Consider the following 26812-nt stretch of genomic DNA (forward strand, 5'->3'; position numbering starts at 1 on the left):
CTGCTTCGTTTCAGTAATGCTGCAGTATCAGCTGGTCAATGTTTGGAAAGCACGAATTGTACACCTGGTGTGATACACACACAGAATCACTGCAAAAGCACAGTTGTGCATGCAAGCCCTGGACTTCAAGAGCTCCAGTTTTACTTACTGCGTATCTATTGTGAAACCCTTTGAGCTCGCACATTCTCGAAGTTCTGAAAAAAACTCCTGTCGCGGCGGTGGATGCTGGCGCAAGAGGGCTTGGTAAGGGAAGCTCTCCCAGATCTTCTTTGCCACCCAATGGTTGGCAAGGATCATACACTCGGCTATCGTCTCATGCACCTCGAGTGGCTGCCGAGGAATGAGGTCAGCTATGTTCTTCTTGTCATCCAGCTGTACCATGACCTCAACTCCTTCTAACTCCAGAGCACCACAGCTGTCTCGCTTAGCTCGGATATGGCGGGCTACATCAGTCAGCTTCCCTATCGCCCAGATTAGCTCATCAAGTTTTTGTTTTCTTACACGTTCATCCAATTCTTGGAGCTCTGGGATTTCAGCTGCAGCTGCAGGGTCTCCATCTAGCAGTGCCTGGGCTGCCTCATAAAAGAGCTTGTAAGAAGAGCGGAGAATGCTTCTGGTGTACCAAACCTTTTTTATTTCATAGGAGGTTTTATCAAGCTCCCACATGACACTCACAGCGTACCTGAAAAATAAAAATGACTTATTATATAAACAATTGCATATTCCAATCGGGTAAATGTTGAGATATTACTTAAAAGATAGTAGCACGTAGAATTTTGTTTACTTCCTGATCTTAAAATTAGTCATAGAAAAGCAAGTGTGGACCTAGTATCGGGACCACTCAATGGCCCCAAGCAGGAAGAACTGTTTGTTTTTCACTGAGTAAGCATACATAATATATCCTAAACGTTTTTTTGATTTTCCCCCGTTTCTTTAGTTTTGAAGAGTAAATTAAAACACACAAGGAGTAAACAAAATGCTAAGGCACCATTTCTTGGTTCTCTCCATAGACAAAGGGATATTCAGACGTGATACCTGAAGGGTTAGTGCAACCCCAAACCCTAGAAATTGGAATTAACAAGCTCACCTGTCAACGAGGCCAAGAAGGGAGCATATATTGGCACTGAGGATCATGGGTAACATATCATAGCGACGGTCAGCTAAGTAGTAAGTGGTGGCCCTAAGAATTGTGAAAATAATAATTTTTAATTCTCTTTTATTGAACACATTGAAGTTTCTGCAAATTTTTCTGGGGTGGACACAGAACAATATAGGATCAGCTAAATATTCTTCCAATAATGTTTCTACAATGAAACAGCTTTTAATTTCAGTGAAATTATAAAATGGAATAGAAATTTGTGTGTGTTGTGGGGCTATTTATAGAACTATTCACTATTAATTTAGTGTAACAGAGTCAAAAGGAGCAGTGCGATTCTGAACAGTAACACCCTTCTAAGCCCACTGACTTCAATAGAAGAGTAACTCTGGACTGGAAATAATGTAACCTACACGTTTACAGTACAATCCTAAGCAAAACCATAGGAAATAGGAAAATAATAACTCGGGCAATTCAAAACTTTTAAATATACTTGGTCACAGTTAAAATTTCCTTTTGAAATGCTTATTTGTAGGTTCTATTAACGGGATCTTTCTCACAGAAATATTTAGTTACTGTAATTAATTCAAACATTTATTTGTACGTAGTTATTCATACAGATTATTAATTGATCTCTTGTGGGTTTTTTCCTATCAAATTTCTATTGCACGTTGAGAGAGTTTTATTCACAGACCGAAAAGAAACTGCTGATATTTCTAAGCATGTGGGCACTGAAGCCAAGATGGGCTTATACCAAATTACAGTGAAAAAAGACAGATCATCTATTTTAATCAAGTTTCCATTCTGAAATCTATGTATTTCATGAACATCCTGTATTATTAGTCAAACATACTGGTTTGTACCACTTCAGACCATAAACCTTTGGTCTTGCATCCTATCCATACTGCAGGATTATGACTGCTTGAAAACTAGAGAGAGATTTCTATTTGACATGCTGCTCACGCGCAAAGCAAGAACACTTTCCTATTAAGTCAGCAATCCTAGGCAGGCAGGCTGACTTGGAAAGGTCCCAGTGAACAAAGTGAAATTTACTTCTGAATAAACAGGTAAGCTAAAATCAGGTTGTAACGAGAATCCAGAATTTCCCAGAAGCTATGGGCTAATAATTAGGCCAAATACTGTTTCCCCACAAGATGAAAGCAATATGGAGTTTAATAGTCAAATAAATATTTATAATTTGGAACTCAACAAATGGTGGAGCTGAAATACCCGGAGGGCTTAAAGCAGGGGTTCAAAATCACTTGCATGGCCTCGGTGGATAATTGTGGTGAGATAACAGTATTGCATCTTTTAGATTCTTTTACACTGTATTAAATTCAGATTTCCGTTTAGACTACATTACTTCAAAGAAGAAGTTTACTATGGCTGTTTTAATTAAAATTCTGATTGAAACTGAACCAATTTAAATGAACTCACTGGAGTTTGGAATTTCTTTTATTTTTTAAAAATTTACTTGCTGATTTACCATTTAGTAGCGGCCATCTTTTTCAATGGAGCCTGCACAAGTGACATTTTTGGTCACTTTCACCTCTCATGGAAAAACATCTCCAGCTTTCCCCAGAAACAACTCACCGTGCCCGTGCCTCAATATCAGTGTAAGAATTTGCAGTCACAAAATGAGTCACATCTGCAATGTGGACCCCTAGTTCCAGGTTTCCATTGGGCAGAGTCCTGACGGACAGCGCATCATCCACATCTTCACAGCCTTTTGGATCAATGCTGAACACTAAATGTGTCTCTCTGAGATCAAGACGTTTCAGCTCCTCTTCTGGACTCACTTTCCAGGGCTTCTCTGGGAGCACAACTGGCATCTCACACATCTGAGGGAAGGAAGGGAATATGAAAACCACCCCCATATCCCTTGTCTTCTCTAGCAACCAGTTCAATAAGCCTGCTGAAGAATCTGAAGACTTTGCCTCCTGTTCACACTGAAGTCCAAGCAAGTTAGATCCTCAACATAATAGGCTAAAGCAATGTGGTGTCCAAGCCAAAACACAACCCCGTGCTCACCAATTCCATTACAGCACAAGAACTATAAAACGGTTTCATGTGCATGTGGCACATTTCCTTGATGCCATAAAGCTTATGTAGAATTTGATACTCAGTGCAGAATTCAGCATCCTGACAGTTTCATTAAAAAGCAAGTTTCTAGATCTTGGGGACTGCAAAGATAGATGTGCAGGCAAATGACTTATAAATGACAACAGAAGGGGCTTGGGCACGAGTTCGGTTTTTCTTCTGTGTCCCGTACAGCTTTTTGTTCCTCTCCATGACCAGCACAAGCAAGAACAAATTTTGCAAATGTGAATAGAAAGAGTTTGTACCATTTACAAATAATGGAAAATGGAGTACAATGAGGCTATCTGTGGATATATATATGTGTGTGTGTGTCTATACACATATATACACACACACACACACACACGCAGGACATTTCCTTGACTTTATGCAACTGATGTTATTGTCATACTGCTGAGAACAATCTTATAATTACAATTCTTCAGACTGTGGTAAAAAAAATAACGGACCAACCTGTGCTTCAGAGAATGGACCAACAGAAACGCTGTTTTCCACGAGGATAGTTTGAATTTCTCCTTCGAGGTCTCCGATCCGTCCTAAAACCCTCACAAAGTGTCCATTTGGATACACAGATGTCGATTCCCAAGAATCGATACGAACAACAACCCGAAAGTCCTGCAGAAAGACCATGTCATACACTGGAACATCCAGGGCAAACTGCGAATACATGTAGAGACGGGGAATGTGGCTAATATCTGTGCCCAAAGCAAGCGCTTTACCTGGAGAGCCTCTGCTTGCTGTGTACTGATCCTGATCTTGGGAATTCTGTAATCCCAAGGCGTCACAAGTATTTTCTGTGTATTTTTGCCATGAGACTGGCTCTCTTCTCTGGATGGAAAAGTGACCACGTAATCGCGCCAGTTCTTCTGTATGATGCCAACAACTCTACCTTGAAAAGGGAAATAATGCTGATTATATAACAGTGGCTAGAAGGAGAAGCAAAGGACATCATGATGGAGGTTTGCATAGATACATCCTGTGGCAAAACAGGGTTTGCAGGCACGTAATTCTACCACAGGAATATGGACTCTGCTCAGCTGGCCTGGATCTCAAGCCACTATGCCTAAATAAAAAGCTCACCCCCAACATATACAGGATTAATTTCCACTACCATCTGCAGACTGAGAGTTAGTTACTTGTGTCCAGTAATGTGCAACCTAGACACCGTGCTTCTAGCACTTGACTTCTTCAGTTTAAAAATCCTCCTCCTCTCCAAAACACTATGAATGACTTATTTGAGTCAGCCAGATCCAGGAAGACATCTCTGTTCCTTCTCTCTATGACCCAGTTTGGGCTTTGTGTGGGTGATCACAGAACACCAATTTCAGAAAAAAGAACTTTAATAACAACAACAACATTCGATTTATATACCACCCTTCAGGGCAACTTAACACCCACTCAGAGCGGTTTACAAAGTGTGTTATTTTTATCCTCACAACAATCACCCTGTGAGGTGGATGGGGCTGAGAGAGCTATGACTGAACCAAGATCACCAAGCAGGCTGCAAGCGGAGGAGTAGGGAATCAAACCTGGCTTTCCAGATTAGAGTCCCGCTGCTCTTAACCACTACACCAAACTGGCTCTCATGTAAGCAGTGACTGGTTACAAAAAAGGAGGAGAAGGTATATAGGTGAGCAACAATTGACGACAAACATCTGAGCATCAAGAAATTAAATGCAGATTATGTATCGGCTAAGGAGGAGAAGGAAATAATTTTTCCATCCTAGGTCTAAAACTTCCCCCTCCCCCCACCCATGGAAAATTAAGAGCTAGACAGAATAAAGATTCAGATTTATGTCTGGGCTGCTTGTGTGTCTCTCTCCCCACCGTTTTATCGACCTCTCTCCTCCAAACGAATTCCTAGATCGTCTCCACCACGTGCTCTGCTCTCCCCCACACAGCCCCTTAGATCCCACCCAATCTAATTAACAGAAATTACCAGTCACTCTCCAGGAAACTATGGCAGAATTCATTGCCTACGTGCAGCTCTTGGCTGTTTCATATAAGGGGCTTTTATTCTTCAGGCTAACCCCTCCCCTAATTCATGATCTCACATCCTCTGCTGACCTTTGCAGGAAAAAAATCAGAAGGAAAAAATTGTTCTGCCGTTTCTGCTCATCTATAAAGGCCATTTTACTTTTGCTTCTCTGAGCATCCACAGAAGGCGAATTCACTGTCCACCTTGCAAAGTTGTCACGAAGTGTCATTTCGCCCCACAATGAAGGCAAAAACAAAACTGCTAACACAGATACAGTAAGGTCTACCAAGAGGAATGGAGTATCCTCCAACTTCAAAATGCTGCAATGCATTCTAGACAAGGTCAATAATTAGGAAAGGCCCTCACACTGTAGCCGACTTACGATGTCCCCAGAGCGTTTTCAAGGAAAGAAATGAAGAGATGTTCTGCCATTGCCTGCCTCACAGTGACCTTGGCCTTCCTTGGTGGTCTTCCATCCAAGTACCAACCAGTGCTGACCCCGGTTAGCATCCAAGATCTGACAAAATTGGGCTAGCCTGGGCCATGCTGGTCAGAGCAGGTGAATAATTACTTCTCCTTAAATATTAGCTTGTTTTAAAATAATGGGTTTTTTTGCATGATTGTACTAATTATCTAAAGCCTAAGGACACCAATACGATTTACAAAGCCCAGCTCGCAATTTGTAAATAATCTGCAGCAGAACGGTCTCTCCTTCAGTTGGACTTGCAAAGGGCATGTGAGCTGGTTAGGAATTTGCTCTGCCCTGGCACAACGCTTGGAAATAGTGCAGCAGGAAGGAACAAAATAGTGTTAACATGTTTTCTTTCCTTCCCACTTGGTGTGTGTGCATGCGTGCGTGCACAGAGGCACAACAATTTGCCGCTTTTGAATATGGGTGCAGATTTGTTAGAAATGAAATCTAGAAGAGGAAGGCCTTCCACGTGGGACAGTATTTAGGTTTTAGTTTCACAATACTTTTTCAAAAGACACACCAGAAAATAGCAACAGGATGTGACCGCACACAAATTCACATGATGACTAAACAGCAGAATTACAATTCATGTAGCCAGTGCAGTGTACGTATTGGGAGTACGGGGAATAGAACCCAGGTTTGAATCGCAACTCTACCGTGGAAGTTTGCTTGGGTGTCTTTGGGCCAATCACACACTCTCAGCCTAACCTTCCTCTTAGGGTTGCTGTGAGGAGAAAATGGAGGAGGGAAATTCATGTATGCCACCATCAGCATCTCAAAACAAAAAATCGTGACGGCCTAACTAACAAGTACAATAATAATTACTCCCATAAACCAATTATTACAATATTTCAGCATGCATTTTATAAACAGTATTCAAGATAACCAATTGCACACACACACACAAAAACCTTGCCACGGCAGCTGCAAAATGCAGTACAATAAGTTGAGTTCATACAGGGGTTTTTTAACATAAAGTGCTAGTGCCAATTCCAATGTTTATACAACACTAATTGCATAATTAAAGTGCAAATGCTACAATGATTATGATTCATAGAGCACAATGTGCCACCCCACAGTCATAGTGTTGCATAGAAATTCTGCAAGCAGACAGCTTGTGGATATATGTGGAGGGGAAGAAGTCCAATCAAGGACGTGCCATCTGACGGTTGGACCGGTTCCAGGGCATAGGACCGTTTCGGATCTGTTTCAAAGACAGCAGGTTGTCAAACAAAAGCTGACGCAATCCTTACTCTGCTTATAATAGGATGACTATTTACCATTCACGTCAGCCCATCACCCTCACAAGGAATTCATAACCATCAGCATCTCAGCAGAAGGGTGGAATAAAAATGTACTAAACAGACTGATCTAGGCAGACAGATCTAGCACAGTACCAGATCAGTACACACGATGCCAACATTTGACAGCAAAGATGAAACTGTGGGTGGTCATATACGAGAAAGGCAGCAGTTAATCCTCTGTAAGAACTTATTTGTAATTCTATGCATACATATGTATAAAGCTGCCTTCTGCTGATTCAGGCCCTTGGTCTATCATATTTAATCTTGTTTTCTCCTCTGACTGGCAGCATCTCTCCAGAATGTCAGATGGAGCTCTTTCACATCACCTAATATTACATCCTTTTAGCTGGAGATCCCAGGGATTGGACCTGAGACCTCTGGCATGCCCAGCAGGTCCTCTGCCATGGTACCCTGTCCCCTTACCTGTAGGCATAAGCTCACTGTAAACCTCTCCCGAGGCCTTTTCTTCACTTTCGTTCTCACAGAGGGCAGATGTCCGTCCCTTCCATTCACTCTGAGGCAGCAATTCTACCGCCACTACATCGCCATGGATCGCCCTGTTCCGAGCTTTGGTGCCATAAACCAGGACATCGGTTCTTAGATCTGGGTCCCAAAGAAAGAATTATTTATTTTATTTCATTAAAGTTACGTGCCACTCTCCCTGCAAGCGGGCTCAGAGTGGATCACAACGTATAAAATAACCAATGATAAAATCGGCAGCATAAAATATAAAATCAGCAAACAACAATATAGTACTAAAAACAGCTGTGGATGTATTGCACTGCCTGTTTGGCAGTGCAGAGTGGTTTAGCAGTACTAAGGCTGGGGGCTAACTCCAATTTACTTCCCCTGGTAATAATTTCCAAGTCTGGCTCCTCTTGTGCTGGTTTTTCACAAAAAAGGAATGCTGTGGGCAGAAGTGAGATTGGAGTCTGGGGTGGAGGGAAATGCACCAGGGAACTTCAATATTTAGAGACAGTAAACCTCTGAATACCAGAGCTGGGTGTCAGTATCAAGTGAAAGCTGCAGTGCCCTGTTTGTTGATCTTCCAAGGTATCTGGTTTGCCACTGCTGGAAACAGGATACTAGACTAGGTGGACCACTGGTCACATCCACCAGGGCTCTTCTAACATTCTTACAAGGCTCCCAATCCACATGGCCAGTCCCTCTAATTACCTAAGTTCATACACAAAAGATAGCCCAGGAAAGCCAAAGGGGGTAGCCACGTTAATATGCCACTGCCAAAATAACAAACTGCCTTCTGAATTCTTCAAGGTTAATGCATTTTTGCAGCAGAAATTTTCATGAAACTCAAGCCAGGTTCACTATCCAAAGTCACCCGGAGGACAAAGTCCTTGAACCGAGGAACTAAATTTAATGGGATCTGTTCTCACCTTTCTCTTTGTGGCTGGCTCCTTGAAGTCTCACAAAAGCTTCCACTTGTGCTCGATGCTTGTTGACATTCAGGACTCCCTGCAACAGATTAACATTCGAATGATGTAACCTCAATGCACACAGACTAGCCTCTGTTTACTGCTGTGCTAGAACAAGGTAGTGTCAGACCTCCAACCTGAAGGCTTCATTTTCCATCTATCCCGTAATTACCTCCAAAGGCCATTGGGGACATTTCAGCAAAAGGCTCCACATTTTATCTTTTCCCACAGACATAATATCCATTTTATGGTATCAAGGCCAGAAAGCAGCACAATATTGAGAGCAATGATCTTATCAGTAGGAACAGAGGCGCCATCCCCCATCATTATATTTTCCCCTCTGATCATTATTGCTTTAAGAATTTTACAGAATGGAGGTAGAGGAAGGTCCTAGCTAACTACACCCTTCTGTGTCAGTCATTCTTTGCACATCTGACACCCTTTGTGGCCGTGGAGCTTCTGTTTTCAGCTGCCTCAGAAACAGCCCACTCCCTTCTGTTTCTGCAAACATTCAAGTGCAACATTTAACCCCGGCAATACTGTATGTATTATCAAAGCCATCTGGACATTTTTTTCTGGCTCTGAAGTAGCTTTCTCTGGCATCATAAGTACTTTTACCCTGATAAGGTTTCATTGAGCAGTTCAAAAAGATGTGTTGATCTTACAGTAATGTTTACACCAGATTTCTTTTTCTGCAGTCATTGCTTACTAGGAAGCCAATACTCTGTCAGGGTATTCTGGGAAAAGTTTCATCTCTAGTGGAAACATCCCCCGTCACAAACTTTGATCTTTCTATGCACAAACTATTATATGCAACCTGTATGTATCTTCCCGATTTGATCCCAGCTTCCAGTGACTCCGTGGGGACGTGTTCAGGATACTCTTTCCCACTGTGCTCTTGGCTTTCACTCTCCCGTTCATGCCGAGACTGAAGTATGGAATCAAAGAGCTCATGAGCAGCTTTTAAATCAGGCCAAAAGTTGTCCAAATAATTCTGCGTAGATAAATAAAGAAGATTGCCGGACAGAGGTTTTGTCAATACATGTAACCTCCGCCAACTACAAGAAATTTAGAGAGATTAAATTATTCCATTTGTTTCAAGGTCTGTGACCATATATTACATGCACAGTGTGGTATGCAGGGCTTTTTTTCAGCTGGAACGCAGGGGAACGGAGTTCCGGAACCACTTGAAAATGGTCACATGGCCAGTGGCCCCGCCCCCTGATCTCCAGACAGAGAGGAGTTTAGATTGCCCTCTGCGGGAGGGCAATCCAAACTCCCCTCTGTCTGGAGATCAGGGGGCGGGGCCACTGGCCATGTGACCATTTTCTCCGAGGGCAACCCACTGAGTTCCACCACCTCTTTTCCCAGAAAAAAAAGCTCTGGTGGTACGTATAATAGAGCCTAGTGCTTAAGAGTGCTGGCATAGTGCTTAAGAGTGCTGGATTAGGATCCAGCATAGTGCTTAAGAGTGCTGGATTAGGATCTTGGAGACCCAGGTTGGAATTTCACTCTGCTGTGAAAACTCACTGGTTAATCTTGGGCCAGGCGCTCTCTCTCTCAGCCTCAACTCACAGGGCTGTTGTGAGGATAACAGGGAAGGAGAACGATGTTGGTCCCCGCTGGGAAGCGGGGCATAAATATCTAAATGAATTATAGAGACGCACACCCTATTTTCAGCCACTGCTGGCTCTTGAAAGAACTTGCAACAAATTGCATCCATCATCAAAATGCAAATTTAAGATATTAGGGATATATGGATGTGTGCATCTGTCCTTGGCAGTTGATGGCCTGGTCCAGGTTCTTTCAAGGGCAAGGGGGCAGAAGGAACTGCAATAGGAGTTAGTGGCTAGCTGATGGGCAAAGATGTTGACCCACAGGACTAATCTTCCTACTAATCTGCACTGGTTTGGTGTTTGGTGTTGAGAGCCAGTTTGGTGTAGTGGTTAAGAGTGCGGGACTCTAATCGGGAGAGCCGGGTCTGACTCCCCACTCCTCCGCTTGAAGCCACCTGGGTGACCCTGGGTCAGTCACAACTTTCTGGAGCTCGCTCAGCCCCGCCCACCTCACAGGGTGTTTGTTGTTGTGGGGATAATAATAATATACTTTGTAAACTGCTCTGAGTGGGCATTAAGTTATCCTGAAGGGCAGTATATAAATCAAATGTTATTATAACGTTATTAGGTCAAGGAGGGAGGGTTGCTATGGCTGAGGCATCAGGAAAACACCACAAGTACCAAGTTATGTATCGGAAGACCCTTTTTCTGAGATGGTAGCAGGAATACAATTTTCTCTTCCATTCCCCATTTAACTGACCAATTCTGATGGTCTATTGCCCCATTTTGTTTATGTTGCTTTAATTCATGCCTTTGCCAAAGAACAGAAGAAAGACATTGCAGTAGGCAATCTTGAAGAACAGCAGAACCCTGAACTGCTGGCTTTGTTCTTAAGATTAAAACGTGGCATGGAAATGTTACCTTGAATGAAATTACAAAGACGCCTTCTGTTTCACTTCCCAGTTGTTGGACAGATTCTTCATCGTCCGTCACCATCACAATAGGCATCCGACCCAAGAAGTGATTGTAATACCACACCGAAGCATTGTAGATACTCCTATGAGAGCAAGCATTCAACAGGTACTGACTGACGCCATGTCACGTCTTCACTTTCATTTTGGTTTTTCTTAGCAGCAATTTCTGTACTCCTAACAGCATATAACAAACATGTGAACTTAAGCGGCTATAAAGGCCACTGTTCTTGTGCAATTCACAAGAGGTCAGCTCCTTCCGAGTCAACTGTCCACAAACCAAGTCTGTTCCGTGAGCTGGTGGTCACTAACAACAGATTTCTATCACTCAATGTCATCAGAATTTTCAAGCATCGACGTAACATCTCGAACATATACCTTGTCTGCCACTTCTCCAGAGACTCTCCTCTTTCTCTCGGCAAATAAGAAAGCATTTGGAATTCGTTGAAAAACATAATGCAGTCATGACGGGCATCCCTCAGTAGATTTCGCAGCTTGTTATACTGCCTGGGAAAGAAACAGAACGAATAGAGCGCTGTGACAACACAAGACAGCTGAAGAACCTTCTGACGCTTTAAAGACTAACAAACTTATGGTGGTAAAACCAGCACACCAGATAAAGTGGTCACTGGTTCATAAAAGCTTATTCCGCAATAAGTTTGTCAGTCTTTAAGGTGTCCCAAGACTCTCTAATTTTTCATATATTTCTCCAAATACATGAAATTAAAGGATTTTTAAAAAAATCTGTACTTAGTATTAGAACAATGTCTATTCTGTGTATCATACAGAACAGAGCCAATACATCACAGCCTGAAGTTTTCATGCTCAGAATTGTGTATGTAAGAAGTTTCTGCTTGGATGAGGAGTCTGGCATTAATCCAGGTATCTCTGAGTACAGCAGTAAGATATGCTTGTGAAACTCCTCAATGCCTTTTTAAAGGACTTAAATACAGTGTGGTGTAGTTGCTAGAGTGATGGACTAGGAACTGGATGTTTTTGTTCAGCCATGGAAGCTTGCTGGTGAACTTGGGCTGGTCATGTACTCTCAGCCTAGCCTACCTCACAGGGTTGTTGTGAGGCAAAAATGCAGGAAAGGATAATGATGCAAGATGCTTTCAGTCCCCATTGGGGAGAAAGGTGGCATATAAATGAAATAAAATTTTAAAAAATTAAAAAATAAAACCCTCCTACTTTCATGAATCATTTGAAGAAGGACATCACCCACCCGGCTGTTTGTTCTCTCTGACATCCAAATGTAGCTATAAATCTTTTCAGAATATAAAATGTTGTGACTTCACAGCCTGGGCAGGCTAAAGAGTAAGGGGGAAATGTTATGTATAACAGATTCTACCTGTACATCTGTATTGAAAATTTGCTTTTCTGATACCTAAGGAAGCTACAAAGTTGAAAATTAACTCTTTAAACCTTTAAGATTCTTTGAAGCACTAAATATTTAAAATATGCATAACAATGGTTTTAATAATCAGCCAAGGAACAGTAAAAAAAAAAAAGCAGAGATAAAATTGCAAAAACTTCCAGGCACGTTGCAGGTATGTAGGCTACAAGTCATTAACTCCTGCTTGGAACCTGAATACTGATGGACTTCCTACTTCTGCACATTCCTGCCCACCGGATGTCTCTTATCACGGGCACTGCATCGTCTTCTCCCTGACTTAACATTGGCAAAGGCCGTCACAAGAAGCAGGGTCTTCTCTGTTGTGACACTCCAGTTCTGGAATCCCTGCTCTCAGCTATTTTCCTAACCCTAGATCTAATGAGTTTCCAGCACCAGGTGAAGACATGTTTACCTGGGCTTGTGTTGTTTCCTCTGTTTATTTATTGTTTTGTCTTATTTTGTTGACCTGTTTATGTTTGCATTGTAATAGTTTAAGTCTGCTGTGCTGCTCCATGCACTTTATTTTGCATTGTTCTGTTGTTTTACGTAGTTTGATGGATCTGCTTTAAATCTGGCCTTAATTGCCCTTTTGTTTGCTTTTTAAAAAAAAAAATACTGCTTTAAGATTGTTTTTGCTGTGATGTTATGGTTTCATTGGGTTTTTGGACACAGTATTGATCTGTTGTAAGCCACATCAAGAACCTTCAGATTGTAGATCAGGATAGAATTTTTAAAAAATAAACATCAGTCGAATCCTATCAAACAGAGTGGCTGATGTAGAATGTTTGCCAACTGCAGCTTTTTGCCAATTGCAGCTCTTACCCCAAGGTAAGAGTGGACTGTAAACTAAATATGAGCAGTCAGTGTGATGCGGTGGCAAAAAAGGCCAATTCAATCCTGGGTTGTATCAAAGGGGCCATAGCGTCGAAATCGCAGGAGGTCATAACCCCTCTCTATACTGCCTTGGTCAGGCCGCACCTGGAGTATTGTGTGCAGTTCTGGAGGCCTCACTTCAAAAAGGATGTGGACAAAATCGAGAAGGTACAGAGGAGAGCGATGAGGATGATCAGGGGTCTGGAGATTGAGCCTTACAAGGAAAGGCTAAGGGTCTTGGGAATGTTTAGTTTGGAGGAGGTTGAGGGGGGACATGATTGCTCTCTTTAAGTATTTGAAAGGCTGTCATTTGGAGGAGGGCAGGGAGCTGTTCCAGTTGGCAGCAGAGGGTAGGACCCAAAACAATGGGCTTAAATTACATGCAGAAAGGTACTGGCTGGATATTAGGAAAAACTTTTTCATGGTCAGAGTAGTTCAAAAGTGGAATCAGCTGCCTAGGGAGGTGGTGAGCTCCCCCTCACTGGCAGTTTTCAAGAAGAGGCTGGATGGATACTTGTCAGAGATGCTTTAGGCTGATCCTGCACTGGGCAGGGGGTTGGACTAGATGGTCTGTATGGCCCCTTCCAACTCTATGATTCTATGATTTTACAGGCTCCAACTTGTTTCGAACTACACAAAATATATAGAAAAACAGAGGCTAGATTGTGTACCTTCCGTGCAACAAGATTAAAATGTTCCTAATCCAGACTGTTCTAAGCAAGGTGCACAAGCAATCACAGGAACATTTCATCCCATTTATGTAAGAGGCCTACGGTTAAAAAAAATGCATCTAGCAAGACAGCGTTAAGCATTCTTATTATCTTGGCTTGTTAAAGCAAAGGATTAGAATACTTTCATTACCTCTGAAATATATTCATAGATAATAATGCTATAATTAATGTCAGCTACAGAAATCCCTGATTAACCTCTGGAGTCCCAGGGGCATTTGCAATACCAATGTTGTTGCAGAGTTACTGCAGCATGCTATTAACCTTTGGAAATCTAAAAAAAGAACCAGATAGCAATACATTTTACAGTTTGCTTCTATATATTTCTCGGCCTTTACAACGTCACTGTAGAGCAGAAATAAATCTACTAAAAATATACTGTCCTAAAAAGCCAAGTAACTTGAACCATATTTATTAACTCAAAGAATGAATTATCTTTATATTGTGAGCATGTGTGAAAATTTCAACCTCTACTTCACCTTAAAAATACTATCCTATGGTCTGATTCACATGTTCATATGACTGCAGATTCAACAGATTGAAGTTGGCTCACACAAGCTACCATAAGTACTGAGCATCAAGCATGAGATCAAGTGATGTACATTCATGTGTAAACCAGCTCTGTGAAAGAACAGCGAATAGGAACCAAAGCGAAGCAAAAGTGTAAGTAATTACTTAATGGTTTTGCCCAGTTCTAGTATCTCAATTTGAATGCATCTGCTGATTCCAGATGGAATTTTGGAAGTATTAAAAGCAATGGGAAAACATGGGAGAAGATCCAAAGGAGACATGCTTTTCAGTCTTTGAGATATGCAAGATACCTGCGGCCTCTTTGATGCTGCATAGCTTGACACGCTGTTTGCATGAAAACAATACCCTTCAGCTCAGGAAATTCTAGTATTTCCAGGTAATCTTGAACCACCTTCCAGTCTGGTACAATGTAATGAGTCACATCGTCAGACAACAGTTTCCCATCTGAAACAGAATTCAAAGTTTATTAAAACGAAACCATGAAAAGCTGGCATTTGCTCTTACTCTGGATTTGCTGAAAATCTGCCTTCTTGAAGAGCTGCAAATCTATTCGAAGGTATTTTCTAGGGGACCAGGGAAGAGGCAACATGTGCTTGCCTGACACAAGCTTTTCTTATTTCGTGGCCAGTGAGGGAAGAAAGAAGGGTGGCGCATTGCGGTAACAAATCTGGCAACAAACATATCCAACAGCACAATAACAACAACAAAAGAACTTATTAGTAAATACATACGCTGCTTCAAAGGGCAGAGTCCCAATCAATTTACTTTTGGGGGAAAGGGCAGTGGTTTATTCTACTTGTTATAGAGCATATGACATTAAAATCTGATGACGCTGGGTTTTCTACCCATCACTACACAGCGTTCCTGATTTTCTTTGCCACCACAAAGGTAGCAGGAGCCCCTTGGGAGGTTAAGAGGAACAATACGCTGTCAACGAGTCCTGTGATGAAAAGCACCATGATTATGGTGGTTAGAGTGTCAGACTAGGCTCTGTTCTGTCATGGAAGCTAGATGGGTGACCCTGGGTCAGTCATACACTCTCAGCCTAACCTACCTCATAGGGTTGTTGTGATGATAAAATGGAGGAGATGACAACGTTGTACACCATTCTGAGCCCCCTTTAGGGAGCAAGGCAGGGTATAAATGATTAAGTAGATAAATATGTAGACGGGCAGAATTCTTTCCATTGCTCGACTGAGCGAAATTCAGATAAATCCTGCATCCGGTGCCACGAGTCAGTCACATTCTTATCCGTTTGGTATATTAACTCAGGATAATTGCCACTGCCTACTTTTGTACACACAGTCAAGAATTTCTACCCCACAAATGTCACCAAGATGTAAAATAAGACACTGCTGTCACTCCCTCTTCATGCAGTCCGAGAACATTGCAGAACAATAGAGCCACGTCACTTGACCTGAAACACACAACTGTTGTGGCAGGAGACTGTCTGTCTTTCTCACGCACCTTGTACCTCCCACATTCCCTGGCACCTGCTCCTTAATTCCTACAGGAAGAAATGGCAGAATCTCTTAAGGGGGAGCCACACCATCTCCTTGCATTTAAAGCACCACATGATGCCTTTTTGGTCCTCCTGCCCTTGGAAACTCTGCTTCTTTCCCCAAGTCTGTGGGAAAAGGCAGTTTGCACTGGCTCAGCAACACCCTCCCTGTTTTGCAATTAGGAGGAAGTTTCACGTTTTCAGCAGGGTGAGTCCTTGAAGATGAAGACAAGCCAGTGTTATATGGCACCTTTCCAGAAGTTGTTGATTTGAGTGTATAAGCATCAAGTTCGTGTGTTTCTTCAGCAGCTTTAACAAATACTTCTTGCCTTCTTTAATAAAAGATTCAATGTCAGCTAAAAGCATTTCAAGACCGCTTTATTAGATTTAACATGTTTCAATCATCTTTGCCTCATCGTATAAAGGAAGTCGACTAAACCCTTCTACAAAGCACCGTATCGAAATCCTTCTGGACTTTTGTTGTAATTTTGCACAACTCTCTGTTAATGAACATTGTCATCAGTCACATTTCTTGCAACTGGTGTTCCTGGTTCATTAATTGACACATTCATTTGTTAATTCGCGTGGTAAGGCAGAAGGTGATCTCTTTCCTAACAGAATTTTATTCTGGGATGAAGAACGCTCAGCTGTAGCAGTTGTGACTGGAAGTGAGCAACCTGCTTCTATCATCCCAGCAAACAAAATACCAAGATCAGGCTGAGCCACTGCTGATATTAGAAAAAAGCTGACAACTGATTTGGTAAATAGAATTCCACTCTGAACATGCGGAGAACCTACTGAATTAGACCAGTGGTCCCTCTAGTCTAGTATACTGTTTCACACAGTGGCTGATTCCGCACACGTTGGATAATGCACTTTCAATGCACTTTATCAATCGTTTGAGGTGGATTTTTTGTTCCGCACATGAAAAAATCCATTCCAAATGATCTATAAAGAGGATTGGAAGTGCATTATCCAATGTGTGCGGTATCAGCCAGTGACTAATCAGTTGCCCTGAAGAACCAAACAAAGAGGGCAGAGGGGCTGAGGCTCTCCCCTGCTGCTGCCACCCGGCAGTGCTAGTCAGAGGTTTGCTGCCTCTGTATATGGAGGTTCCCTTCAGTCACCACGTCTAGTAGCCATTGATGGACCTCTTTTCCATGAATCTGTCTCACCCTCTTTTTAAAGCAATCTCTGCTCACACCCATCACTACACCCATTGGCAGTGAGTCCCACAATTTAATTACCCACAGAGTAAAGAAGTATTTCCTTTTTTCGGTCCTGAACTCATTTCCCACTCACTTCATTGAGTGCCCCTAAGTTCTAGTATTACGGCAGAGGGAGGAAAAATCTCCCTCTATCCACTTTCTCCACCCATTGCATAATTTTATAACCCTCTATCATAACTCCCCTCTGCATTTGGATTCACTGCTTCTGTTAGTAGTAGCTCACTCCACTCCAGCAATGATGTTTTAATTTGACAGTTTTAGATGGGTAGTCTTGTTGGTTTGCAGTAGAACAGCAGTGTTTGAGTCCAGTGGCACCTTAGAGACCAAAAAGATTATCAGGGTGTAAGCTTTTGAGAGTCAAGAGCTCCCTTCTTCAGACATGAGTAGGACTGGAGGGGAATCTCCATTCCTACTCGTGTCTGAAGAAGGGAGCTCTAATTCTCAAAAGCTTACGCTCTGAAAAACATGTTGCTTTCTACGGTGCCACTGGAATCAAGTCCTGCTGTTAATTTGACAGGCATCTGTATAAGCAGCCAAGAGGCTGAACAAAGTCCAGAAATTGTTTTACATACAGTATATAAGAGTCAAATCTGGTCACTAATCAGTTATCTACTTGATGCAATTCAATATTCAAGGAAAAAAGGAGAAAAAAACAGCATTTATGTTTTTCCATATAGAGAAAGCTTTTGATAATGTGTCTTGGAAATTTTTTACAAAAGTATTACAAAATATGAACTGTGGAATTGAATTCTTAAATTGGATGCAAAGCAACTATATTGATCAGCAAGCTAAAATTGTAGTAAACGGTTTCCTAACAGAGAAAATAGAAATTGCAGCTTAACAGGGATGTCCAATATCTCCATTATTGTTTATTATTGCTTTGGAAATACTAGCGGTGAAAATTAGGCAAGACCCTAGAAAAAGGCAAAATAACAAGTTTTTTTAAAAGTTTGGGAACTAACAAGTGGGGTCCCAACAAGCAGTTTTTATCTTCTTCAACAAAACATTTGGTGTAACAGCCATCATTAATCATTTCCGGACTGTAGTTATTTGCTTCATCAATATATTTTCCCTGGATCTCTCTCTGATTATTTTAAGTATCGGTCCTATTACTACCGTAAGATGTATTAATTTTGTAGTGGATGCCTGGATAGTCCTGTTTAATGACCCAAGTATCTTCACAATAAGATACAGAGAATGGCTATTATCCTCTCACTTAAGTAGCTCACTGGCTTTGCTACTTAAATTGATCCCATCTTGGCTGATACGTTCCAAAGCCAATAGTAAGACCACATCTAAAGACTGTCGTTAGAAAGCCAGTGGGTTTTCCCAGACCAGCCTAATTTCAATCAGATCATCTATTTTTTTAGGTAATTATCAACACAATCTAAACGGAGTTATATCCTTCTACGCCCATTGACTTCAGTGAAGTTAGAAGGGTGTAACTTTGCTAAGGATTGCACTGCCAGCTGTTTTGGACTTCTATGGAAAAGAAGAGTACAGCAGATGTAGCATGGCTCTCCAAATTCTGAGTAATGGCTAGGGGCATCTATAGGCCTCTAGGTAGTTTGGTAGTCCCTTGCTGGCTAGCTGCTGGACCCATGCAAGTCAGTGAGCTTTCTCTCCTGCTTCTTCCTTACAGCCCCATGGGATGGCTCATTCTCATTCCTTACACTCTCCTTTCTTTTAGTTTTCTACCTCAGATCTTCATCTTCAAAAAAAAATCTTCTCAAACTCTAAATTTTTGGCAAATAAAAAGTCATTCCCTCACATTCCCAATTTATCCCATTTCCCAGCTGGCTAAATGGATTGTTACATAACCTATCTGAGCGACTATTCACACAAATACTTCCTTGGAGAGCAGCTTTTGTTTTGTGTTAACTCCCTGGGTTTTGGAGGGCCTCGCTGCCATCGCTGGTGACATTGCATTGGAGATGATGTGAGTCCTGATCCATTCTCCCTACTCCGCTTCCTTTCATGCAAACAAGTATGGACAGCTGTGGCTCTTCCCTTTTTGTTGGCAGCCCCCATTCTGAGGAATAAAAATTTAAGGAAGCCCATTTTGACCCTTCACATTTAGAAAGAGTTGCAAAGCTGAGCTCTTAAAGAGAGCTTATGGCCAATCCCCCAACATAATGGCCAATGATCTGTTTCCTGGTGCCTGCTTGCTTCTTGAGTTTTGGGGTTAAAATCCAAATGGTCTGGCTTGCAGCGGGAAAAACCTGGCAGCTACAGGTGACACCATACCAGCTGATTAATTAGCAAAACGCATCTCAGTTGAGCATCCTTGACATGGTCATATAAACATGGCATTCTTGTGTTGCTGGGCTTGGTAATCTTTCATTTTGCTTAAATTCACTGCTGGCAAATTTCACTGGCTTTGCTGGAGCAAACCCTTCCTTTTCTTTGGAAACTGGAAGCAAAGAGCTGATCCTCTGCGGCAGACATTCTGCGATTAATTCTGCTCCCCATGGCAACCACTATGTGGTGGAGCATGCTACCCTCTCCCCAAATTCCAAAAGGTGCTCCCTGGCTTAACAACATATGGGGGGATCCCTGGCTTATGGTACCGCCTGATCAGGGCTTTTTTTCTGGGAAAAGAGGTGGTGGAACTCAGTGGGTTGCCCTCAGTGAAAATGGTCACATGGCTGGTGGCCCCACCCCCTGATCTCCAGACAGAGGGGAGTTGAGATTGCCCTCCGCGCCAATCTAAACTCCCCTCTGTCTGGAGATCAGGGGGCGGGGCCACCAGCCATGTGACCATTTTCAAGAGGTTCCGGAACTCCGTTCCCCCGCGTTCCCCCTGAAAAAAAGCCCTGCGCCTGATAATGCAATGTTGTATGAAATGCAGCCATTATTCTTGTGGGTTTTAAAAAAACTGTATAATGTATTTTCATGATTTTTATTGTTACCTGCATGGGGAGGTGGGCAGCTGGGCATGTAAATATTTCTAAATAAGCTGAAATATCATCCAACCATTCCTGGGTATGAGAAAGGCTTGGGGGTGGACGGGCTCGGCATGTCTGTCTCTGTGTGTGTACCTGTGCCTTAATAAAACTGGGTATCCACGTTGGGCTCACAGCAAAATCCCAAACCAAAATCAATTTGTTAGTGTATGAGCTTTCATGAGCCACAGCTCACTTCTTCAGATAGCTGAAGAATCTGTATCTGAAGAAGAGAGATGTTACTAGGGTTACCAGCTCCAAGTTGGGAAATTCCTGGAGATTTGGGGGGTGAAACCTGGAGAAAGTGGGGTATGGGGATATTAAGGACCTTGGCATGGCATAGTTCTATAGAGTGCCCCCCCCCAAGTAGCCATTTTCTCCAGGTGAACTGATCTTTGTGGCCTGGAGACCAGTTGTAATTCCGGGAGATCTCCAGCCACTACCTGGAGGCTGGCAACCCTAGCTGTAATTCACAAAAGCTCATACCCTACCAAACATGTTATTATAGGTGCTACTGGACTCTTGCTCTTTTACACTGCTACGGACAGACTAACAGCTCTACCCATCTTGATCCCAACCAATGAGATGCTTTTTACTAAGACCAGCCCACACTCTCGGTCTCGAGAATACAGAATTCTCGAAAGCTTGCCCGATGTGCTGTGCTGTTTTGTGGAGAGTGCTGATCAAAGGCATTGACACGCAGGTTCGCCCATTCCCACGTTCCTTCCGCAACGACGCCGCCTTCAACGTTCCGCAGGCCGCCCACCGTCGCTGACGTCACACCCAAAACCCGCGCAGGCCCCCCCCACGCCCCGCCCCTTTCCTCTCAGGCCGGCGCCTCCCCTCGCTCCCGCTCACCTCGGGGACAAGCCGCCTGGCAGAGGGCGCTGCCGCAAGGCACGTCCGGCCTCAGGTAGTGCTCGCGCACCACCCGCACGGAGCGGCCCTGCTGGCCCCGCAGCTGGAGCACCTTCTCCGTCCGCTGCATCGACGGGAGGGGGGGGGGAGGCGAGCGGGAAAGGCGCCGAGGCGCGGCCTGTTGTTGCCTCCTTTGCGGGCGGGAGGGGCGTCGAGAGGCTTTTCTGGGCGGGGCCACCAGAAGCGCGAGGCGAGGGGGAGGCGGGGCGAGGGGCGGGGCTGGCTGCGCGGGAAGAGTCGTTGCGAGGGAGAGAAAAGGGCGGCGGTTTCTCTCGCCTCCCGTCAGGGCGATGCTGGAGAGTCCTGACAGCCTTTCTTACGACGCGTCGTTTCGAGTCTTGTTTTTGTTCCGCCTCTCTGGCGAAAATTGTGTCCCATACCGTCGCCTCATGGGAACTACAGTGCTGCGCGATAAAAATAGCACAAACCTGAGAGGATTGGGGCGGGGGGGCGATTTTGAGCTCCCCCAAAGCTCCCTCTCAGGGGCTTGATCAGGCCGCTCCTCCCACCTGTTCCTTTCATCTATAGAAACTCTTTATAAAGCCGCCACCTGACGACCCAAGACCCTCGGGGTGGATAACAGCAATAAACTTAAGAGCAAGAGTCCAGTATGCCTGCTCGCTTCTGCAATTGGTCACCAACCCAGGAGCTGATTCTTTGGTGTCACAGTTGCAATTGCAATCCTACTCTCAGCCAGAAGCATCTAGATTACAATTGTGGACAAAGCAACACAACACGTAGCAACACAGTTCCATTGGTGACTGCCACTACCCATCGATGTCATGGTTATTTACTGGGCCAACATTAGCTGTGTAGATAAACCCTCAGTCAATGTGCAGCAGCAGCCAAACTGGTGTATGACTTTTTTAAAATTTACTTCATTTGTACCTTACCTTTGTCCCTGACGGAGACCAGAACGCATCTTACAGCATCATTCAGTTTCATTCTCACAACAACCCTGTGAGGCAGGATAAGCTGAGAGTGTGTGACTGGCCCCAAATCACCCAGCAAACAGAGACACGAAGTAGAGATTTCTCTACCTGCAAACTGTTAGATGAATTGAAGAAGAGCACTGGCAAACTTGTAGTGTTTTCTGAACAAGACTGTGGCTGAAGTGAGTTCTTCAAGCCAACCTTTATATTCTCACAGGGCCCCTGTGCTTGTGACAATCATCAAGGCAACAAGTGCAACTTTCTTGTTCACTGCACCCCATACTCAGTACTGCTGCATTTGCAGTTGCTTTCTTGTCAGGATTCTGAAAAGGCACTGGAAACTAAGGAGGACAAAGGTGGCAACCACACAGAGGTACAATTGCTGCAGCATGTTTTGTCGGTGATCTGCATGGCACATAATTGTCTCAGGCTTGTTGGTAGCGAGGTAAGACTTTGAGAGTGGTTAGTTCAAAGTCCCCATGAATTGAAAGAGAGAGCTCTTCCTTTCTGCCAGGAACCCAGTTCCTTGCTTTCACACTGGAGAGCCACCGTGGTATAGTGATTAGAGGCCCTGGTTCAAATCCCACTGTACCATGGAAGCTCACCGGGTGACCTTTAACCAGCCACACCCTCTCAGCCTAACCAACCTCACAGGGTGGTTGTGAAGATAAATGGAGAAGAGAAGAATGATGTGAGTTGCTTTGGGTCCCCAGTGGGGAAAAAGGCGAGGTACAAATAAATAACTAAGTCCCATGGGGTCCTCGTTTGGAGAGTCGCCAGTTGGGGAGTATAATGGGGCCATTTGAACAATATTCACCCATCCCAGGTGGAGTGGAGTGCTTGATGTTCACTGACAAAGGGTGACTGTACTCCCTATTGTGTTCACAAGGGCATCACAGGAGCTTACCTAGGCTGGATATGTGTATATGTGGCCGCTGACAGAGCCTCTGTATTCTGCATACCTTATGTGAGAGATCCTGCTACCAGAAGAAGATAGTATCGTTTAATTTAAGTTATTATATTTATATTCCGCCCTCCCCGCTTTCGCAGGCTCAGGGCGGTTAACAAATGCAAACATGATTAAAAACATTTAAAAACATTAAATATTACAATTCATGCTGCATAGTGGTTCATACATGCCTCTGTGTTTGCATAGGGGCGATGGTTTAACCCCCCCTTCATGGGGGGGCGGGCACTGCCCGGCGTTAGCCATATGCCTGGCGTAATAGCTCTGTCTTACAGGCCCGGCCAAATGCAAGCAAATCTTGCCAGGCCCTTGTCTCGCAAGACAGAGCATTCCACCAGGTTGGGGCCAGGACTGAAAAGGCCCTGGCCCTGGTCGACGCCAGGCGGGCCTCCCTAGGGCCAGGGACACTTAAAAGATGTTTTCCACCAGAGCGGAGAGTCCTCCGGGGCTCATATGGTGAGAGACGGTCCCTCAGATACGTCGGTCCCAGTCCGTGTAGGGCTTTGTAGGTTAACACCCAAACCTTGAACCTGATTCGGTACTCCACTGGCAGCCAATGCAGCTGGCATAGCACCGGTGTAATATGCTCCCACACCGGTGCTCCAGCAATGACCCGCGCTGCTGCATTCTGTACCAACTGTAACCGCCGGATCAGGCCCATGGGAAGCCCAGCGTAGAGCGCGTTACAGTAATCCAACCTAGAGGTGACCATTGCTTGGACCACTGTAGTCAGGTCACGGGGAGACAAATAAGGGGCAAGCTGCCTGGCCTGCCGAAGATAATAAAAGGAAGACCTGGCAACTGCAGTGATCTGGTCCTCCATCTTCAGGGAGGAATCCAGAATCACCCCCAGGCTCCTAACTCTCGTGGCCAGTGTAAGTGCTGCCCCATCAAGTGTAGGAAGCCGGGGTCCCAAAGCCATCTCCCCACGACCCACACACAGGACCTCCGTCTTCGTGGGATTCAATTTCAGCCGACTTTGTCTCAACCAACCAGCCACAGCCTCAAAAGCACACTCCAGGGCATTAGGGGCCGATCCAGGCTGCCCGTCCAACAACAGATAAAGCTGGGTGTCATCCGCATATTGGTGACACCCAAGCCTGAAACTCCGCACCAGCCGGGCGAGGGGGCACATATAGATATTAAATAATAATGGAGAGAGTATCGCTCCCTGTGGCACACCACATACCAGTGGCCTACGAGATGACACCCTCTCCCCAAGCGCCACCCTCTGTCCCCGATCATGGAGAAAGGAGACCAGCCACTGCAGTGCTGTCCCCTGAATCCCCACATCGGCAAGGCGGTGGGTCAAAAGCTCATGATCGACCGTATCAAACGCTGCTGACAGATCCAGCAAAATCAGCAGTGCTGATCCGCCCTGATCCAGATGTCTGCGGAGATCACCTGTGAGGGCGACCAGCAATGTCTCGACCCCATGTCCCGGGCGGAAACCAGACTGGAAGGGTTCTAGGGCCGAGTTTAGTCTCTGCCTATTTCCCACATATTGCAGTGGGTGCCTGAATGATTTCCACACTTCAGGATGCTTGCTGTGAGGAATGGAGGATTTGGGACTCCCAATTGGAGGCAGAGTCTTCCTTTCCCTGGTTTACCAACAGCCATGTTGTCTTTTATGACTCTGAGGACAGAAGGGGAAGAGGTGAGAGCAGAACTGTGTGGTATTGTCCATTGACTTTACTGGGAGTGTATTAATGTGACCACCTCTTGCTGGTACGATATTGCACCATTGTTGGGAGTGGGAACGAGAGCTCGAACAAACACAGAATTAACCCACACTCTGGGCATTTTTTGCCCTTACGATGTTGATGCCCCACTTTTTAGTGAAAGATATCACTACACCAGGGTGTGCACGTGCGTATGTGTGTGTGTTTCCCCCACCACCACCTGTGAGGCACTGAGCTCCACTGGCATGAAGAGGTTCAGGAACAATCAACTCTTGCCTCGGGTGTGATGTGAGAACAGGATTGCTCAGCTATTTCTGGAAAAGCCGAAGCAGAAGATTGACAGCACTGAACAGATAGAGGGTGGAAAAAACAAAACTGTCATTTTGAATGGATTAGTATCTCAATTTTTGGTGACATGTGAGAGTCATTATTATCAATTATTAAATAAAGAAGATAAATAAATTTCTAGAGAAATACACACTGCCACTTCTCACATAAACACAGCTGCGATATATCATTTTTTGACATTTTAATCAGGCAACTCTTTTGTACTTGAAATTATGTGTTTCACATATTACAGATGCGCCTCACTGCCCCACTTCCCTCCACCATGCAGCTCGAGAAAGACAAACATCTTTCCTCCCATATCAAAAATTAAACTGAATCTGGTCAACTCAAGGGAAGGCAAAAGGGAATGCTCTGGTTTATTGCACAGTTTCATCTGTTCAATTTATAAAAAACAAGAATTTAAGGATTATGGTCCCACAAAATCCCAGTGGCATTAATATAAGGGTCTTTTTTAGGTAGGAAGTTAGTTGGACAGTGTGCCCCCACTCATTAATTTTAAGGGTGCAATTCCCATTATTGTCACTGGGAGTCACTATTTCTCTAATACAAGTGAGAACTTTCTCTTGCTCACATGCAAACAAAAGCCCCAATTTTCCTACTACTTTTCTCAAACCCTTGTTCTTCAAAATATAAATTAGATATTTTTCAAAACTCACCATGACCTCTCCCATGCAAGGGTTCAGGACTCAGGGTGGGTCACAAAGAATTCCCCAAGGAGCAGCTTTTGGCAAAGCTAGGGGGATTCAGACACAAAGCAACAGGAGAACACACCGAAAAACGTTCCCCAAAGATCTCACTGTCACCTTCCCAGTAGCTCACTGGGGAAAAAAATTTATGTAGGAAATTGAAGCTAGGGCTACAAATTCCACCAGGAGGAAAGCTGGGGAGACTTGAAGATTGCTTTTTGTCTAGCAATAAGATGGTCAGCAGCTGAGGAGGGAGCAGGGCTCACCTCATACCCTGTAGAGTAGACTTACGGGGCACACGGAAAAGACCCCTCATGGGCCTATTTGAGATCCTCCATTAGTCCTGGTGTTGAAACCAGCCAAAGAAAGGCATGCACTGGTAGCTCAGCACACCATAGGTGATGGGTTTTAACTTTGCCTGTGGTTAGCTAGTAAGCCCTGAAAGGAGCCCTGCTAGGGTTCCCATCCTCCAAGTGGTGGCTGGAAATCTGGAGTTACAGCTGATTTCCAGGCAACACAGATCACTTCCCCAGGAGAAAATGGCTATCAAGGAAGGTGGACTCTATGGCATTATACCCTGCTGACGTCCCTCCACTCCCCAAATCTCCAGGAATTTTCCATTCGGGAGCTGGCAACTCTACCCTCAGTGATTGCATTATCAGGCCCAATTGCTAGGAATGAACTCATGCTGATTGGCTGCTCCAGACTTCAGTAATTTTGCTTAGTGCTTTCTCTGTAGCCATCCCTCTGTTGTATTCCTGAGGTCCACCACCTTTGCCTGCTGCTCTGCATCCCAACATCCCTTGTTCTCCATCTCCCACCCCCTCCCCCAGGTAACCTGCATGTTTTATGCCACAGAGCAGTGATCAGGAAAATGTGAACACCGGAGAGTCACCTGCCCCTCTCCTTTGCTTGGGCACAAATACGCAGGCAGCAGAGGAAGTCCTCCATCTCCTTGCAGTTGTCCATGGTGGAGGCAGCGGAGGTTCGTAAGAAATTGTTGTTGGACAGGAGATCCATGTCTACCAAACCCCAATAAATCAACAGAAGGCACAGCTAGGAAAGTATTCACATATTTTGGGGAGGGGGGGAACCAAGATCAGATTAGTGGAGTTGCCAACTCAATTGGTGTGGGAAAGCCTTTGAAAGCTGCAGCACTTACCATA

General features: G+C 44.2%; 1 protein-coding gene across 1 annotated transcript in view; it reads right to left on the reverse strand.

The window, feature by feature from the left end:
- Nucleotides 1–21143, reverse strand: part of DIS3L (DIS3 like exosome 3'-5' exoribonuclease) — a 24060-nt gene extending 2917 nt beyond the window's left edge. Inside the window, exons 1-12 of the mRNA XM_055002728.1 lie at nucleotides 20972–21143; nucleotides 14729–14882; nucleotides 11289–11417; nucleotides 10861–10996; nucleotides 9201–9377; nucleotides 8345–8423; nucleotides 7374–7553; nucleotides 3916–4085; nucleotides 3650–3811; nucleotides 2690–2937; nucleotides 1088–1180; nucleotides 149–682 (exon numbers count right to left, since the gene is read on the reverse strand). Coding sequence (XP_054858703.1) covers nucleotides 149–682; nucleotides 1088–1180; nucleotides 2690–2937; nucleotides 3650–3811; nucleotides 3916–4085; nucleotides 7374–7553; nucleotides 8345–8423; nucleotides 9201–9377; nucleotides 10861–10996; nucleotides 11289–11417; nucleotides 14729–14882; nucleotides 20972–21101 — 2192 coding nt within the window. The 5' untranslated portion in view covers nucleotides 21102–21143. The remainder of the gene's footprint in view (nucleotides 1–148; nucleotides 683–1087; nucleotides 1181–2689; nucleotides 2938–3649; nucleotides 3812–3915; nucleotides 4086–7373; nucleotides 7554–8344; nucleotides 8424–9200; nucleotides 9378–10860; nucleotides 10997–11288; nucleotides 11418–14728; nucleotides 14883–20971) is intronic.
- Between the last annotated feature and the right edge of the window lie 5669 nt (nucleotides 21144–26812).

Source organism: Eublepharis macularius, chromosome 18, assembly GCF_028583425.1.
Source record: "Eublepharis macularius isolate TG4126 chromosome 18, MPM_Emac_v1.0, whole genome shotgun sequence".
NCBI lineage: Eukaryota > Metazoa > Chordata > Lepidosauria > Squamata > Eublepharidae > Eublepharis > Eublepharis macularius.